Source organism: Gekko japonicus, unplaced genomic scaffold, assembly GCF_001447785.1.
Source record: "Gekko japonicus isolate JY-2015 unplaced genomic scaffold, Gekko_japonicus_V1.1 scaffold1004, whole genome shotgun sequence".
NCBI classification, from domain to species: Eukaryota; Metazoa; Chordata; class Lepidosauria; order Squamata; family Gekkonidae; genus Gekko; species Gekko japonicus.
The window spans coordinates 596,811-612,107 of NW_015161430.1; the positions used below are offsets into that span (position 1 = coordinate 596,811).

The following is a 15,297-nucleotide window of genomic DNA, read 5'->3' on the forward strand; positions in this document are numbered from 1 at the left end:
TATGGTTGCAGGAAGCATGTTCCTTTGAGGCCTAGGTTTTTCTCACTGAGTTGGTGATCTTGGGTTTGAGCTGTACAACTTTGTAATGCAGGGGCTCAGATGATTTCGTGTTCGTCCATTCGGAAAACTTCCCTGTATGTAGAAAACTAGCATGCCAAGAAGAAGCAGAGGTTTCTACATTAGGGGAATTATCTGTATGGGGGAACATGAGGAGAAATTTCCAAATGGTAAGGGCAAGTGGAACCAGTTTCTCTCTCCCTTTCTGAGAGTCTTCAAACAGAACAGACAGGGCAGCCCTCTGTCAGGAATGCTCCAGGTCTCTAGAACTAGACTTCCCACACACAGCAGGGATTGGGCTAGACAGTCTATAAAGTCCCTTACAACTCCCCAAGGAAGCATATTTCTAGGGCGCAAGTTTTTAGAGAAAGTCTGGCATGATACAATCCCAACTTTAATGACCTGACTGATATTAGTTTCAGAGGGTAGCCATCTTGGTCTGCAGTAGAGCATGAGATTTGTGTCCAGTAGCACCTTAGAGAGCAACAACATTTTTGAGGTATGAACTTCCAAGAGTCAAAGTTCCCAGATATCTGATGAAGGGAGCTTTGACTGTCGGAAGCTCATACTCTGAAAATCTTGTCAGTCTCTAAGTCCTACTGGACTCGAATTTAGCTTATTGATATTGTTTTTGCATCTCCTCAGGATTCAGTAAACTCAATTGCAGAGGCAGGATTGCGGAATATCAAACAGCAATAATAATTTCTGAAGAATCTCTTTATTTACATGCAGAGAGAGAGTAGGGGTGGGGAAAAAAAGTTAATTTCCTGAGGCATCTGTTTCGTACTTAAAAGCACATGGGATATAATTTCCTGACTCCTTTTCTCACTTCGCAATCTCCTACTGTTTAATTTTCTTCTCGTTAGCTCAAGGGGGTTATTTTTTAAAAAAAAATTGTCAAAGATCTCATTTTAATTAAGCTGCAAGAGGAGATAGTGAGTCAGCAGGAAGAGGAGGTAGTGAGCCAGCAGGAACATGTGGATACCCAGACTCTGTGGAAATGCTGTGGGATTTAAGCTTTCGCGTCGGCATAATTTTAACTCTAATGATTGTTTGGAGAAAACCCTAAAAATAGATTGAGTCACAGGTGCGCTACACGTTCTGCCACTGACACGCTCAATGTGTAATACGGCCCCAAGAAGGCCTGAGGGAAATTGGGAGCGTAATGCTGAGGAAAGGCCAGAGGTTCTGTTCCACCCCGTGCTGTTTGTCCAGTTGGTAATTCACCCTCCCTCACTGCTTGAAGCTTTAGGAGGTGGTTGAAGACAATTTTATTTAGGACTGAATTTGGTTAAGTTTAGAAGCAGTCCTGACTCATTAGTAGTGATTTTAAAATTTGGTTTCATGTTTTTAATGTATTTTGTCCTACATGTTTTTATCTGTGTTTGTAAGCCGCCTTGGGCTCCATAAGGATGAAAGGCAGCTAATAAATGCTTTGAATAAATACATAATGAATTGATAACCATGTCATGCAGCGCAGTTGGGGTTTTGAACATGCGCATTCTCATACAGCCCATATGAACACATGAAGCTGCCTTATACTGAATCGGAACACTGGTCCATCAAGGTCAGCATTGTCTACTCCAGGGTCTCAGAGGTCTTCCACATCACCTACTACTTGATCCTTCCAACTAGAGATGCCAGGGATTGAACCTGGGACCTTCTGCATGCCAAGCAGATGCTCTACCTCTGAGCTTTGACACTGATTGAGTCTGTTACCCCATCTCCTGTCTTTGCTGCATGACCGCTCTGCTTACCAGACAAGAATTTAAACAGACAATTAAATCAATCACAAGACATATGAATCGTCTTCAGTAAATGCTGTGTTTTAATAAAATCCTACCGTTTGGTGTTCATCGTAGTCCTTAGTGGTGCTAATAGCTGCTGACCAGTTTGACCAGGCAACGTCTTTGCATATGATGCAGTTTTGCAAAAACCCAATGCAAACCTGTCCAGCAGGTGTCTGTGGCTGTTTGGCATGAACCAAACAGGCTGGGTGATTGGCTCACAGCTGACTGATGTCTTCATATCTGGTAAGGTCAGCTGTCAAACACATTTGGGGTGGAATTCACAGCAGCCCTATCAGGGATGATATCCATAATTTTCCTTTCACCAAAAGCCCTGTTGAGCAAATGGCTTGACAGGCCTTCTCTGTATCTCTATTAACTAGGCTTTTGTTGTACTATGTAATAGTAATTTGCCCTGACTTGGATAGCCCAGGTTAGCCTGATCCTGTCAGATCTCCGAAGCTAAGCAGGGTTGGCTCTGGTTAGTATTTGGATGGGAGACCACCAAGGAAGTTAAGGGTTGTTATGCAGAGGCAGGCAATGGCAACCCACCCCTGTTCATCTCTTTCTGTAACAGTGAACAGATTTTTAAAAATTATTTCAGAAAGATCAGGTGCACAGGGCTGTGCTGTTTCAGTGGTGTCTATTTGGCAGGTGTCTAACCTACCAAGCCTAACCTACCTCACAGGGTTGTTGTGAAGATAAAATGGAGGACAAGAGAATACAGGAGTATAATTGAACAATACATTTATGTTGTATTCAATTTCACAGAGGTGGGATATAGATTTAATAAGTAACAGCTAAGTGTTTTATTCTCAATAAATATAAAGCTACATGTTATGAGCCAAGTTATAAAGTATTTATCCATCTTGCCCACTGGCCTGTATTTTAATGAATTATTCATTTGGTGAAGAACGTCTTACATTTAAATTCTAGCCACTAAAATGGACTATCTTCTCAACCTAGGGCAAAGTAGAAGCAGAATTTCATCTGGTCACGGCAGAGGAAGCAGAGAAGAACCCAGTAGGCAAGGCTCGGAAGGAACCAGAACCTTTGGAAAAGCCAAAGTAAGTCATGGTGCCACCCTGTCCAGTTTTTCATCTGTGCAGTACAGGAACGGAAGAAGTATGTTTGACATACAGGATTGATTCCCCCAAAATATAAGAATGACCAGAGAGAAGGGAATAGATTGTTTAAGACACTGGCTTGTATTTTACCACTCCCCTAAGCAATATCTGAAAACTTCCTCCAACATAGGGTTCTCCAAGCCAGTTTGGTGTAGTGGTTAGGAGCCTGGACTGTAATCTGGGAGAACCAGGTTTGATTCCCCACTCCTCCAAATGCAGCTGCTGGTCTGACCTTGGGTCAGTTACAAGTTCTTTCAGTGCTGTTCTCTCAAGGGCAGTTCTCGAAAGAGCTCTCTCAGCCCCACCTACCTCACAGGATGTCTGTTGTAGGGAGGGAAAGGGAAAGGATATTGTAAGCCGCTCTGAGACTCCTTTGGGTAGTGAAGGGCAGGGTATAAATCCAGTCTGTTCTTCTTCTTCAGCTTCCATTGAAGGAAGTCTCCTTAGGCTGGAGGCAGGCTTCAAACTTTGCTGAATACTGGAATTACCATTCCCCCGGTGGGGGCAGGGAATCCCCCCTCCCCAGTTCCTGTGGCCTGTTCTAACAACTGGCAGCATCACACTTCCTGTGACATAGGGTTGCTCTAGGAATCACCAGAAATTTTATGGTTTTGCCATAGATTCCTAGAGCTACCCTACGTCACTTGTGGATTTTTACTGGAAATGATGTAGCAGCACACACGTCCCCGCCCTCGACCCTTCCATTGGTTTGCCAGGCACAGACTGGCAACCCTACTGAGTAGTGTAGAAGAATAAGGGGGAAATTTAAAACACGTTTCCTATTTCAATGATAGCAACTTGCAAAGTTTAAAATGATAACATCATTGCAGATAAGCATCTTACAAAAATGTGGTTTCTCCCTCTCTCCCTCTAGCCGGCCTGACACCTCCTTCTCCTGGTTTGTCAATCCTTTCAAGTGCTTGTATCATCTCATCTGGAGAAATTACAAGAAGTACATCATCATTGGACTGATTCTGATTATCCTGATCATATTCCTAGTGCTTTTCATCTACACTCTACCTGGAGCCATCAGTCGCAGGATTGTGGTGGGGTCAACTTAGCAGATGGTTATCTCTCGCTCATGGCAATAGCAGTTTACTTAAGAAACAAAAAGAAAATATCCTCTTCTTGCCCATTCTCTGAATATGAACTAAAAGATGCTGGAATGAACTGATACCGGATTACCACTCAACTGTGGTGATATCCTCTTTGGAAGCCAAACCAGACACAATGGCAGCAGATCCCTGTGTTTGAAATCCAGATTTGTCTCAGTTATGTATAAAAGCAAAGCGGGTTCAATTTTAACAGCAAATGGAGTACATGGATTTGGGGGAGTGTCTAAATCCTCTCCACCTGTGTCTTTACTTCCCTGCCATAGATCCTCCCAGATCATGTACAACTCAGCCAAGATCAAGTAGCAGAAGTATGCTTGGCTGACAGGAGGAATGCTCTGCGAAAGGGGCTGTAGAGAGATGTGGGGGGTGAGGTTCTTCAGTCCTCACTCGCACACCCCTTTTGCCTTTCAGCTCAGACTCTCCACCCCTCCTTTCTATGTGACTGCGGCAAAGCCAGGTTTAAACTCACGGATCTGCTATCACCTGCGGAACCAGACCTAATGTGCACAACTATGGACTCACGTCCTTAACGTTTTGAAGTGAGATTTTGCATTCAAAGAGAAGGAATATGTGGACGCTCCTATTCCATTCTGGAACAGATCCAGACCTGTTTGTGTTGCTTTGTCCTGTATATATTAGAGAATAATCTGATCCAGTTATTTCTGTACCAAAGTCTAGGCTTGGCACACTGAAAAAGCCACATCAGAGTGCCAGGCCTCAGACCCCTCTGAAAATTTCATAACCCAAGCCTAGACAAGTCAAGCATCCAGGAAGACATCCATGTCTTAATTCACAGAGACTCCCTGCCCCGGAGTCCATGAAAAGTCAGTGTGACCAGACTTAAAAGTTCAGTGTCACAGTAAATTACTCCCCTTGGCAGCATAGGCTATTACAATTTGATCACCTGTATATGCAATTGCTTACATATGTGTGCTATGTTGGAGAGGTAGCCAGTAAGTTGGTATCCTATGAGCATATTCAAGCACATCCAACTTAAAGAACAGCATGTGCTGAATCGTGTGTTATGCCGATGCTGCAGTGCATTATGGGTATTATCTTTCACTATAAATAATGAGCTACCATGTATATGAATATAAAATAACAGATTAAATGTAAGAAGATTATCTGTGATTAGGAAATGTTTGTGCTTCTTCAAAGATAGCTGCTTTTGTTTTGTTCTTTCCATCATTTTACTACTGATTGTTAAAACATCATATTTGCAGTTCGATTTTTATTAAAAATGGAAAGCAAGCAGACATTTAAAATGGAAACAACTCAGATCATTTCAAGAAAGAGAAGTGTATTGTTTCCAGAAATCAAATATACTACATATTCACAATTGATAAATGAGAAGAAAAGAAAGCAAAAGACAAAAAGGATTCTCATAGAGAGGCTGAAGACAGATAGGGAATTAATGAAGAGGAAAGGGCACAGAGACGGTAAGAGTGACACAGTAAGTAAATAGACAGAGAGCTGGTGCTTTCTGGAACAAGGCTTAAAGGGATTTACAGACAAAGTCATGTGAATGGTTCTGGCTGGCATATTGAAATGAGGGACGATTTCAGATTCAAATTCTCTGTTTCATTTTTGCTTCTCTGCTGAGCAAATCAAACCCACGATCCTTTATTTTCACACCTTTTTCTGTTTCCTCACCCTAATCCCCCCCCAAACAGAATGTATTTTTCAGTGTTATTTTTGCATCACTAATTTAGCACTGGGGATGTGGAATGGTATGGTATAGCCTGATCTCAGATGCTAAGCAGTCAGTACTTGGACGGGAGAGACCACCAAGGAAGACTCTGCAGAGGAAGGCAGAAAACCCACTCTGCTTCTCACTTGCCTTGAAAGCCCCTTGCTCCGGTCACCATAAGTCAGTTACGACTTGACAGCACATACATACATAATTTAGCATTTTCCTGACCTGGCTAGCCCTGGCTAGCCCCATCTCATCAAGCCTCAGAAGCTAAGCTGATCTTCCAGAGCACAGTGGTAGCGGCCAGATGTTAGTACTTCGGGCCGGCTCGTTGGTGGTTGGGGGCGGCAGCTCCTAGTTGAAAGCCTGGTGGAAGAGCTCCGTCTTGCAGGCCCTGCGGAACTGCATAAGATCCCGCAGGGCCCTGATCTCCTCTGGGAGCTCATTCCACCAGTACGGAGCCGCCATCGAAAAGGCCCTGGCTCTAGTAGTGGCAAGCCTGGAATCCTTGGGGCCTGGTAGGGCCAGTCGGTTCTGGGACCCCGACCTCGGTGCTCTTTGGGGTATATATGGGGAAAGGCGGTCCCGCAGGTATGTCAGACCCTGGCCATATAGGGCTTTAAAGGTAAGCACCAGCACCTTGAAGCGAATTCGGTATGCTATTGGCAGCCAGTGCAGCGCCTTCAGCACAGGCTGGATGTGTTCCCATCTGGGAAGACCCATCAACAGCCTGGCCACGGCATTCTGCACTAGCTGCAGCTTCTGAATTTGTGACAAGGGCAGCCCCATGTAGAGAGCGTTACAGTAGTCTAGTCTCGAGGTGACCGTCGCATGGGTCACCGTAGCCAGGTCGTCGTGGCTGAGGAAGGAAACCAGCTGCCTGATCAGCCGAAGATGGTAAAAGGCCGACCTGGCAGTGGCTGCCACCTGGGCTTCCATTGTTAAGGAAGAATCCAGGAGCACTCCCAGACTCCTAACCTCCGGCGCTGGCAGCAATGGCGCCCCACCGAAGGTCGGGAGTCGGGTCTCTCCTCCCAGCCTTCTCCGATTCACGTACAGGACCTCCGTCTTCGTCGGGTTCAGCTTCAGCCAGCTCAGCCTAAGCCGACCAGACCCGGCTGGTAGTGCCCGATCCATATCTTCCGGACTAGAGTCTGACCGGCCACCCAACATCAGATAGCTGGGTGTCGTCAGCGTACTGATGGCACCCCAGCCCATGTCTCCGGACAATCTGGGCAAGGGGGCGCATATAGATATTGAACAGCATCGGGGACAGCACAGCCCCCTGAGGCACACCACACTTCAGCGGGTGCCTTATGGACTGCTGTCTCCCTAGTGTCACCCTTTGTCCCTGGCCTTGGAGAAAGGAAGCAAGCCACTGCCAGGTAAGCCCCTGAATTCCCATGTCGGCGAGGCGGTGAAGCAGTAGCTGGTGGTCGACCGTGTCGAACGCAGCCAACAGGTCCAACAACAACAGCACCGCCGAACCGCCCCAATCCAGATGCCTCTGGAGGTCGTCAGTAAGAGCGACCAGTGCTGTCTCCGTCCCATGTTTCGGGCGAAAGCCGGACTGGAAGGGATCTAACGTGGAAGCATCATCCATGAAGCCCTGTAACTGTACCGCCACCGCCCTCATGAAAACAGCATAATTCATTTAGTAGCCTTACAAGATCTTTGTAAAACACATCTCAGGCTAGTAGCGAAATGTAAAAACACTTTAAAAAGATCAAACTCCTTTGTTAAAAGCCTGGGTAAAAAAGAAATGTGGCTGCAGGTTAATACCCCAAAAGACCCTGGACCAATAGTAGAAATCCTGTTCTTCTAAGAGCTGTCATTTAATTTTTTAAAAATCATTTTTAAAAGTTGGGAGGCTGAGTCGTTTGTCTCTTGTACACTTAATTGGGCCTGCAAACTTTTTCTTTCTTTTTTTGGTGTCTGGTTTTAGCTTTTCGCTATCACCACTGACGCCTTGAACAATTCTGCCCCCAGCTTTTCAAACTTTATTGCACTCCAGATTTCCCCACCCTCACTTTGTATTTTCTGCCACAGATGTCAGCCCGTCTTGGGCCGTTTATCAGCAACTCACCTATCCATCTCCCGCCTTTCCCTCCCTTCACACGGAACACATTTCCTGAGCCCTGCCAGAAGCTCTCCATCTTCTCCACTCTCCTGTCAACAGATATGTCAGTGGGTTTCACAATAAATATAAAAAGGTATCCTCGTTTCTGTTTTAAACCTAAGCAGAGAGGCTGATACAAAGTCAGAGCCTGAGCCAGAAAGCCGTTGTCAGGATGTGGCCACATTTAACTAATAAGTCTGCAAATGTAGAGAAGAAGCTACCATTTATTTCTAGCACAGCTGACGAAGGACCTGGGAGGACTTTCCCCCTGTTCCTGTGCTCTACGCATCAACCTGGAACTCAGTTTTTCCAACTGCTTATCTCCATGCTAGGGGGAGAAAAAGTCTCCTGCTTCATTCCTGTGGTTATTTAATTACTGCTAAAGTGAGCGAAGCAGAACTTGGTAAACAGCTCACCGTGGTATTGGATTATGTGGATGGATTGTCGACCTCAGCACCGTTTTCTACAGGCTCATAATTAGCTGTAACTGCAAAGGCACAATGGTCTGCTTTGTGTCATAGCCCCCAAGGCTCAATCCCAGGGCTCTTTTGGGGCAGGAACGCACAGGAACGGAGTTCCGGCTGGCTCCTGAGTTGGCCACGCCCAGCAGGAACTCATTAGCATAATAGGCCACACCCAACAGCAGAAACGCATTAGGATTGGCTACATTAGGGGTGTGTGGCCTAACATGCAAAGGAGTTCCTGCTACAAAAAAAGCCCTGGTTGACAACAAACAAGGTAAACAGAATAAGAAGGGAAAGGTGGGCGTGGCTGGATGACCACACTTCTGGTAACACAGAACATACCTGGAGGTGGGGCAATGGGGTAAACATTCGCTTCAGTTCATGGGTTAGGGTCATCACTCTCTATATGTTTTTTGCTTCCTTTTGGAAGACCCTGCTGCTAGTGTGCATGCATAGAGACCACGCCATGCCTCCTACCTCTGGTTGCACATGTGCTGAGACACACACTATCGCTCTTGCCTCTCTTTGCAGCATGCACATAGAGAGAGCAGCAGCATAGCAAGGCGCTATCCCCCAGTGGCAAAGGATTCCTCCATGATTCCGACTCATGGCTTGTGTTCCTCACTACGAGTTTAAGGCTGCCAGCCGCCTCTTATGTTCTTACGTTCAGGACGGACAAAAGAGAATACTTCTTTGTGTGAAATGCGGAATTTGCTGCCAGAGGAAGTTGTGATGGCCACGGGAACAAACAACTTTAACAGGAAAGAGATAGATTCGTGGAGGACATCTGTCTATGGCTACTAGCCATGGTGACTGAGGGGAACCTCCACATTCAGAGGTGCTAAACCTCTGGATCCAGGTCGAGTGAAGAAGCTGGCTGGATTCAGCCCTCTGTTCTCCAAACACTGCCTTTTTTTGCGGCAGGAAAGAAAACGAAGGCTGGGCCAGAAGACATTTTCTGCCTCAAAACTAGACAGTACTTATTGGGTTACTCAACATTTTGCATGCCTTCAAACTGATTCCTACCATACTACAGTGCTGAATAGGGTTGTCAGCCTCCTGACAGAGACTGGAGACCCTCCGAAATTATAATCGATCCCCCAAAAAACTTCAAAGAACAGTTCCCCTGATGAAAATGGCTGCTTTGGAGAGTGGACTCCACTGTATTCTACAACGTTGAGGTCCTTTCCCTCCGCACTTCCTGCCCTCCCCAGCCTCCACCCCTAATTGGTAACCCCAGCCAAAGCTCTGAAAGATGTAAACCTTGATATCATATAACAGTGAACCATGAATAAGGGTTACATGTTCTCCACAACTGTTCTTTGGGTGAGGTGGAGCCAAAGGGGGTGGGGTTGGGAGATAAATAATGAATGTCAGAGGTCATTTCGGGGGGATCGCGGGGGATCGCAGTTCCCCCGGGTGAGGTACGGGGGCGGGGCACATGACGAAGCCCCGCCCCCTGCTTCCGGCCGCCCCGCTTCCAGCCCTCATTCAGCCAGGAGGAGGCAGGAGAAGAGGGAGGGTAAGTTGCTTCCTCCCTGCCTCTCCTCACCCCTGCCTGCCTGGGGCCAGGGAGGGCCTTTGCGGGGCTTCCTTGCACTCCCGCCGGCCTTGCAGGTCCACCGCCGGGCCCCTCATGGGGCTCGGCAGTGGAGCTGCAAGGCCGGTGGCGGCGGCTGGGACCGTTGGGGGCAGGGTGTGTGGCCTTATGACACACTTCCGGCGATGTCAGGGGTGTGGCATATGCCAATGAGTTATGCTAATGAGTTCCCATAGCTCTTTTTCTACGAAACGACCCCTGATGAATGTTTAACAGGTAGAGCGCCTCCCAGTTTCAGTCAACTCCATGTGATGTAAATAGCACCTCCACCAGTAGGTGGTGCTGTCTCTTCAGTTTTTAACAAACAGGTTAGAATTGCTGTCTGGACGTTACTTTGAAATGGCTGTAGTCCACTAGTTCTTAAAGAACCCCTATTCTGATGTGTAAAAATGTATGGATTCCCCAAGTGTTCTGCAGCTTCCTTGCTGGCACATACCTCACACTATACAGCCCCCATTCAAGGTAAGCTACCTGGGGCTTTCCATCCTCTCACGCCCTCAAAATAATACAGTGAGACCCTCGTGTTGTTATTTTCTGTATGTGGCCTACAAGTCAGGTCTTAGAAGGCAGCCGATTCTATAGTGCCACAGTCTGAAATGTCCTGAGCCGAGTTCTTCTCACACCTTCATTGGAAGGGGACTTTGCACGGTTAACAGCAAGCAACGTCCTTATTGATTAATAAACGTCTAGCCAGAGGCCAGTTGGAAGGGGCCTGGAAAAATTCTCACAGCTCCTCATAGAAACAGAAGACAAACAGCATCACGCACAAAAAGCAAAACTTCTGGTATTCAGGGGAGGGGTGGGGAGACCAACACTGGCTATGATTTCCAGACTGACGTCTGTTACTAGATTGTACAGGAAATAACAGACAGAGTGAAAACCAGTTCAGTTTTATACTGGAAATTACTAGGATGACTATATTGAGATTGTACTTGCTTTGTACCCTTTAAGCAGTCAGAGTTCCTCAGGCTGAGGTCCGCAACCCTAGAGTCGGATTCGACTGGCTTTCGAGCAAGGGAACCTTTACCTTTACCTAACTTCCTTATTGATTAATAAATGTCTAGCCAGAGGCCAGTTGGAAGGGGCCTGGAAAAATTCTCACAGCTCCTCATAGAAACAGAAGACAAACAGCATCACGCACAAAAGGCAAAACTTCTAGTATTCAGGGGAGGGGGGGAGACCAACACTTTCTATGATTTCCAGACTGACATCTGTCACTAGATTGTAAAGGAAATAACAGACAGAGTGAAAACCAGTTCAGTTTTATACTGGAAATTACTAGGATGACTATATTGAGATTGTACTTGCTTTGTACCCTTTAAGCATTCGGAGTTCCTCAGGCTGAGGTATTGTTTCCCAGCAACCAATCAGCACATTTTCTGGCTAGTGATGTGGAAATGAAGAGAATGCAGTCTGTCCTGTCTAGAATGAGCTTGCAGCGAAGGCAAACGCTTTCCAGGTGTGAGTCAATGCACAGCCACTGAAGAGAGCTTAAATCATTTTTATTTAACTTCACGTGCATTCAGTAGATCATTTACTCACAATTGAGCTGATAGCTGGATAGAGTGTTACATCTTTCTGATCTAGTTCAATCCTATGGCCATGGTGAGAAAAGAGATGAGCTTACTCTCTCCTTGCGTTGATGGACAAAGAAACGGAAAAGAACAATAAAACTCCTATCTTTGCACCTCTGAGCTCAGGAAATTACTCTTGATGAGCCAGTCAGAGGGAAGCTTCTGGGACCCCTAACTGTGGACTCCAATTCCCAGGTGCAACTACTCTTAAAGGTACATTAACGCTGGCTGGGGGCAGCACACAGTCGGTAGCACCTTTATGAGATCCGACCTACCTTTCAAAAGAAGGGAAGGCTGATTCCATCCCTTTCCCTGCAGAAGAGAGTCCCTCGCTCCTAGAAAATGAAGAGGGCTCCATTCTCACATTACCAGGATGGCCTGAGATGGGCTGACCATTTTTCCTTGCAAAGGATGAACGATGCCACTGGAGTATCTTTGTTTCAAGGATGCTGGTCTAGCCTATGAGATGGAGAAGCATTGATACAGAAGGTTCCAGGCTCAGTTTCATTTAAGAGAGGCTCAATGCAGGAAACCATAAAGAAGATCTGAGAAGATGAAGATGAAGAAGACGAAACAGAAGAAGATCTTCCTCAAGCAAAACGGTGCAAGGAAAGCAGAGGACAGCGAAGAGAGTTATTGTAAGACCAGTGACATTTCTCAGAGGGTGGTCCACACATCCCTAATAGGCAAGACAAAGGATTTCCTAGAGATGTCGCTGTTTTGTGTTAGCAACCCCTGCTCAAAAAAGCCCAGTCAAATTATAGACTATTGATAGTTTTGGATGGACCTTGCTTTTGAGCCACTGTAGTCAGAGGTGGCCCTGGGCTGGATAGCTCAGGCTAGGCCAATCTCATTAGATCTTGGAAGCTAAGCAGGGTCATCCCCAGTTAGTATTTGCATGGTATTAGCATTGGACAAAAAATCCCAACTTCAAGTATAAGCTAATGGAGTCTGAACTTGCTGAGACGGAGTGGGGAAAAGATCTTGGGGTTGTAGTAGATAGCTCAGCGAAAGTGTCAACCCCAGAGGTCATTTCGGGGGGGATCGCGGGGGAACGCAGTTCCCCCGGGTGAGGTGCGGGGGGGCAGGGCACACGACGAAGCCCCTCCCCCTGCTTCTGGCTGCCCCGCTTCCGGCCCTCATTCAGCCAGGAGGAGGCAGGAGAAGAGGGAGGGTAAGTTGCTTCCTCCCCACCTCTCCCCACCCCTGCCTGGGGCCAGGGAGGGCCTTGGCGGGGCTTCCTCACACTCCCGCCGGCCTTGCAGGTCCACTGCCGGGCCTTGTGATGTCAGGGGGTGTGGCATATACTAATGAGTTATGCTAATGAGTTCCCCTAGCTCTTTTTCTACGAAATGACCCCTGGTCAACCCAATGTGCTAATGATAAGCAGGCCTGGATCTGGTCAATGCCTAGATGGGAGATTTCCAGGGACCCTTTAAATTCCATACTGGGATTAAAAATGCAATTACAATAAAATTCAGATAAACACTATTTGTTAAAAATACATCAGATCTGAAAACCTGCCAGCCAACTAGTTTGTAAGCGTGAAAGGATTACTGGAGGAGGAAATTCGGGAATGAAACCGAATTCTTTGGCAAGGTTTTACTGTGGATATGTTGGGCAGAGGCCCATGTCTGAATCGCTTTTGGGGTGAAGGTGAGTATCTGAAGTACATGTACCAAAAAGAAATATCAAGATACGTAGTTCTAGAGCTAATGAAAAATATATCATTGCATCTGGAGTGCCTGTGTCCAACAGTTTTTTGCAGAATGCAGATGTGAAATGGTTGGCCTTCTTTTTAAAAAGTATACAATTTACACATCTTACAGAGAACAAAATCAGTGCAGATGGAAAGCCATTTGCATTCCCCTCTTGCCAAAGGCCAAGGAACAAAGATAACAGTTTTTGCAAGCTGCAAAAGATTGGGCAATAAACAACTCACAGGCTATTCAAATTATATGTTCCAAGCTTTTCAATTATCCTCAGAGGTTGGAAGTTCACTGATGGTTAATTGATGGGGGAAAGCTCTTGAAACGTCTTCTTTTGTATCCTTTTGATAGGGTTGCCAGGTTCGTCCTGACTCATGGCTGAGGAGAGGGAGGGGTTGCCAGATCCAAGTTGGGAAACTCCTGGAGATTTGGAGGTGGAGCCTGGAGATGACAGGGACTTCATTGGGGTATGATGCCATAGAGTCCACCCTCCAAATCATCCATTTTTTCCAGGGAAACTCAGGGGTCATTTCCTGCAGGAGCGCACAGGAGCGGAGCTCCGGCAGTAAAGAGCCCAGTGGGCGGGCACATGTAACAAGCCCTGCCCCCTGCTCCCAGCAGCCGTCAGTCAGAGCAAGAAGCAGCCAGGTAAGTTGCAGAGCTCCCCCCCCCGGCCCCCCACTCTAAAACAGTCCAATGGCACCTTTAAGACCAAGTTTTATTCAGGTACAAGCTCTCCCTCCTCTGTGAGGACAGATCTGCACGTTCTCTCCCCCCCCCAATAGCTAGCAATCCAAAACAGTCCAGTGGAGCCTGACCGGTGGGTGTTGCCTTCTGACACACTTCCGGTGATGTCAGGGGGTGTGGCATATGCAAATAAGTTATGCTAATGAGTTATGCTAATGAGCTCCTGCACCTCTTTTTCTACGAAATGACCCCTGGGGAAACTAATCTCTGTAGCCTGGAGATGAGCTGTAATTCTTGGGACTCCACAAGTCCCACCTGGAGGCTATTTGACAGACCATCAAGTCAACAGCCAAGACCAGCACATATTAGCAGACCAGTTTCAGATTCTTGTCTTTCAAATTGACCTGTCTGTTACTCTGTAAAATCTTTGCAAAGGAAGCTGTGTGTTTGTGCTCGTGGGTTCCCCCAGTGTGCCAAACGGTGCCCGGGACCATTTTGGGTTGCAAAAAAGAAATAAGAGGTAAGACTGAAGCTCCATCTCCTCCACATGGACCGCAATTGCAATCTGAACCAGGCACATGGAAATGCAGAGGAACTGGCCACACACATCAGACTGCTGAGCAGGACACAGGGTGGGGATTCCCAACCCAACCTATGTAAGGGGTCAGGAAGCAAATTTTCTCCGGGCCAGTTTGGCCGGGGATCCTGGAGGCTTTTTGTCATCTTCTGGGCATGGAACAGGGGTCACCTGAGCCCGCTTGTGGGGAGGGCGGGGTAAAAATGTCAAAAATAAATAAATAAAATAAACCATGGGGATGTGAATTTCCTGCATTGTGCAGGGGGTTGGACTAGATGACCCTGGAGGTCCCTTCTAAGTCTAAGATTCTATGATTCCAAGGTGTAAAGAGTCATTTAACAGCTGTTGATAGACCTCTCATTCAGGAATCTGTCTAATCCAGGGGTCCCCAACGTGGTGTTCGTGAGTGCCATGGTGCCCACGATCACCTGACTTCGCCCCTGCCAAATGTTTTTGAAGATGGATGGGGCCAGGTTGGCTTCTGATTGGCCACTGGAGGACTGATTTGCTATGCAAATTAAAACAACATTTTTCAGTGGTAACCGCACCCCCAGTGTTTTCAGTGGTAACCGCCCCCCCAGTGTTTGTTCCATTCTCCTCCTCTTCCCCAGTGTGTTTTTCAGATTTTGCCCCTCTTCTCCCATGCACTTGGATTTCTTCTTTGTGTTTTGCCCCAACTGCTGTGGCAGTTGTTTGGGGGTTGTTCCCACCACCCTTTGTCAGCATCCCAAAGGTGCCTATAGCTCAAAAAGGTTCAGGAACCCTGGCCTAATCCCCTTTCAAAAGCC

General features: G+C 46.8%; 1 protein-coding gene across 1 annotated transcript in view; it reads left to right on the top strand.

Annotated features, from left to right (window-relative positions):
* The window catches only part of FER1L6 (fer-1 like family member 6), a 160,532-nt gene extending 156,500 nt beyond the window's left edge, over nt 1-4,032 (top strand). The window contains exons 40-41 of the mRNA XM_015428956.1: nt 2,811-2,911; nt 3,846-4,032. Coding sequence (XP_015284442.1) covers nt 2,811-2,911; nt 3,846-4,032 — 288 coding nt within the window. The remainder of the gene's footprint in view (nt 1-2,810; nt 2,912-3,845) is intronic.
* The last annotated feature ends 11,265 nt before the right edge of the window (nt 4,033-15,297 follow it).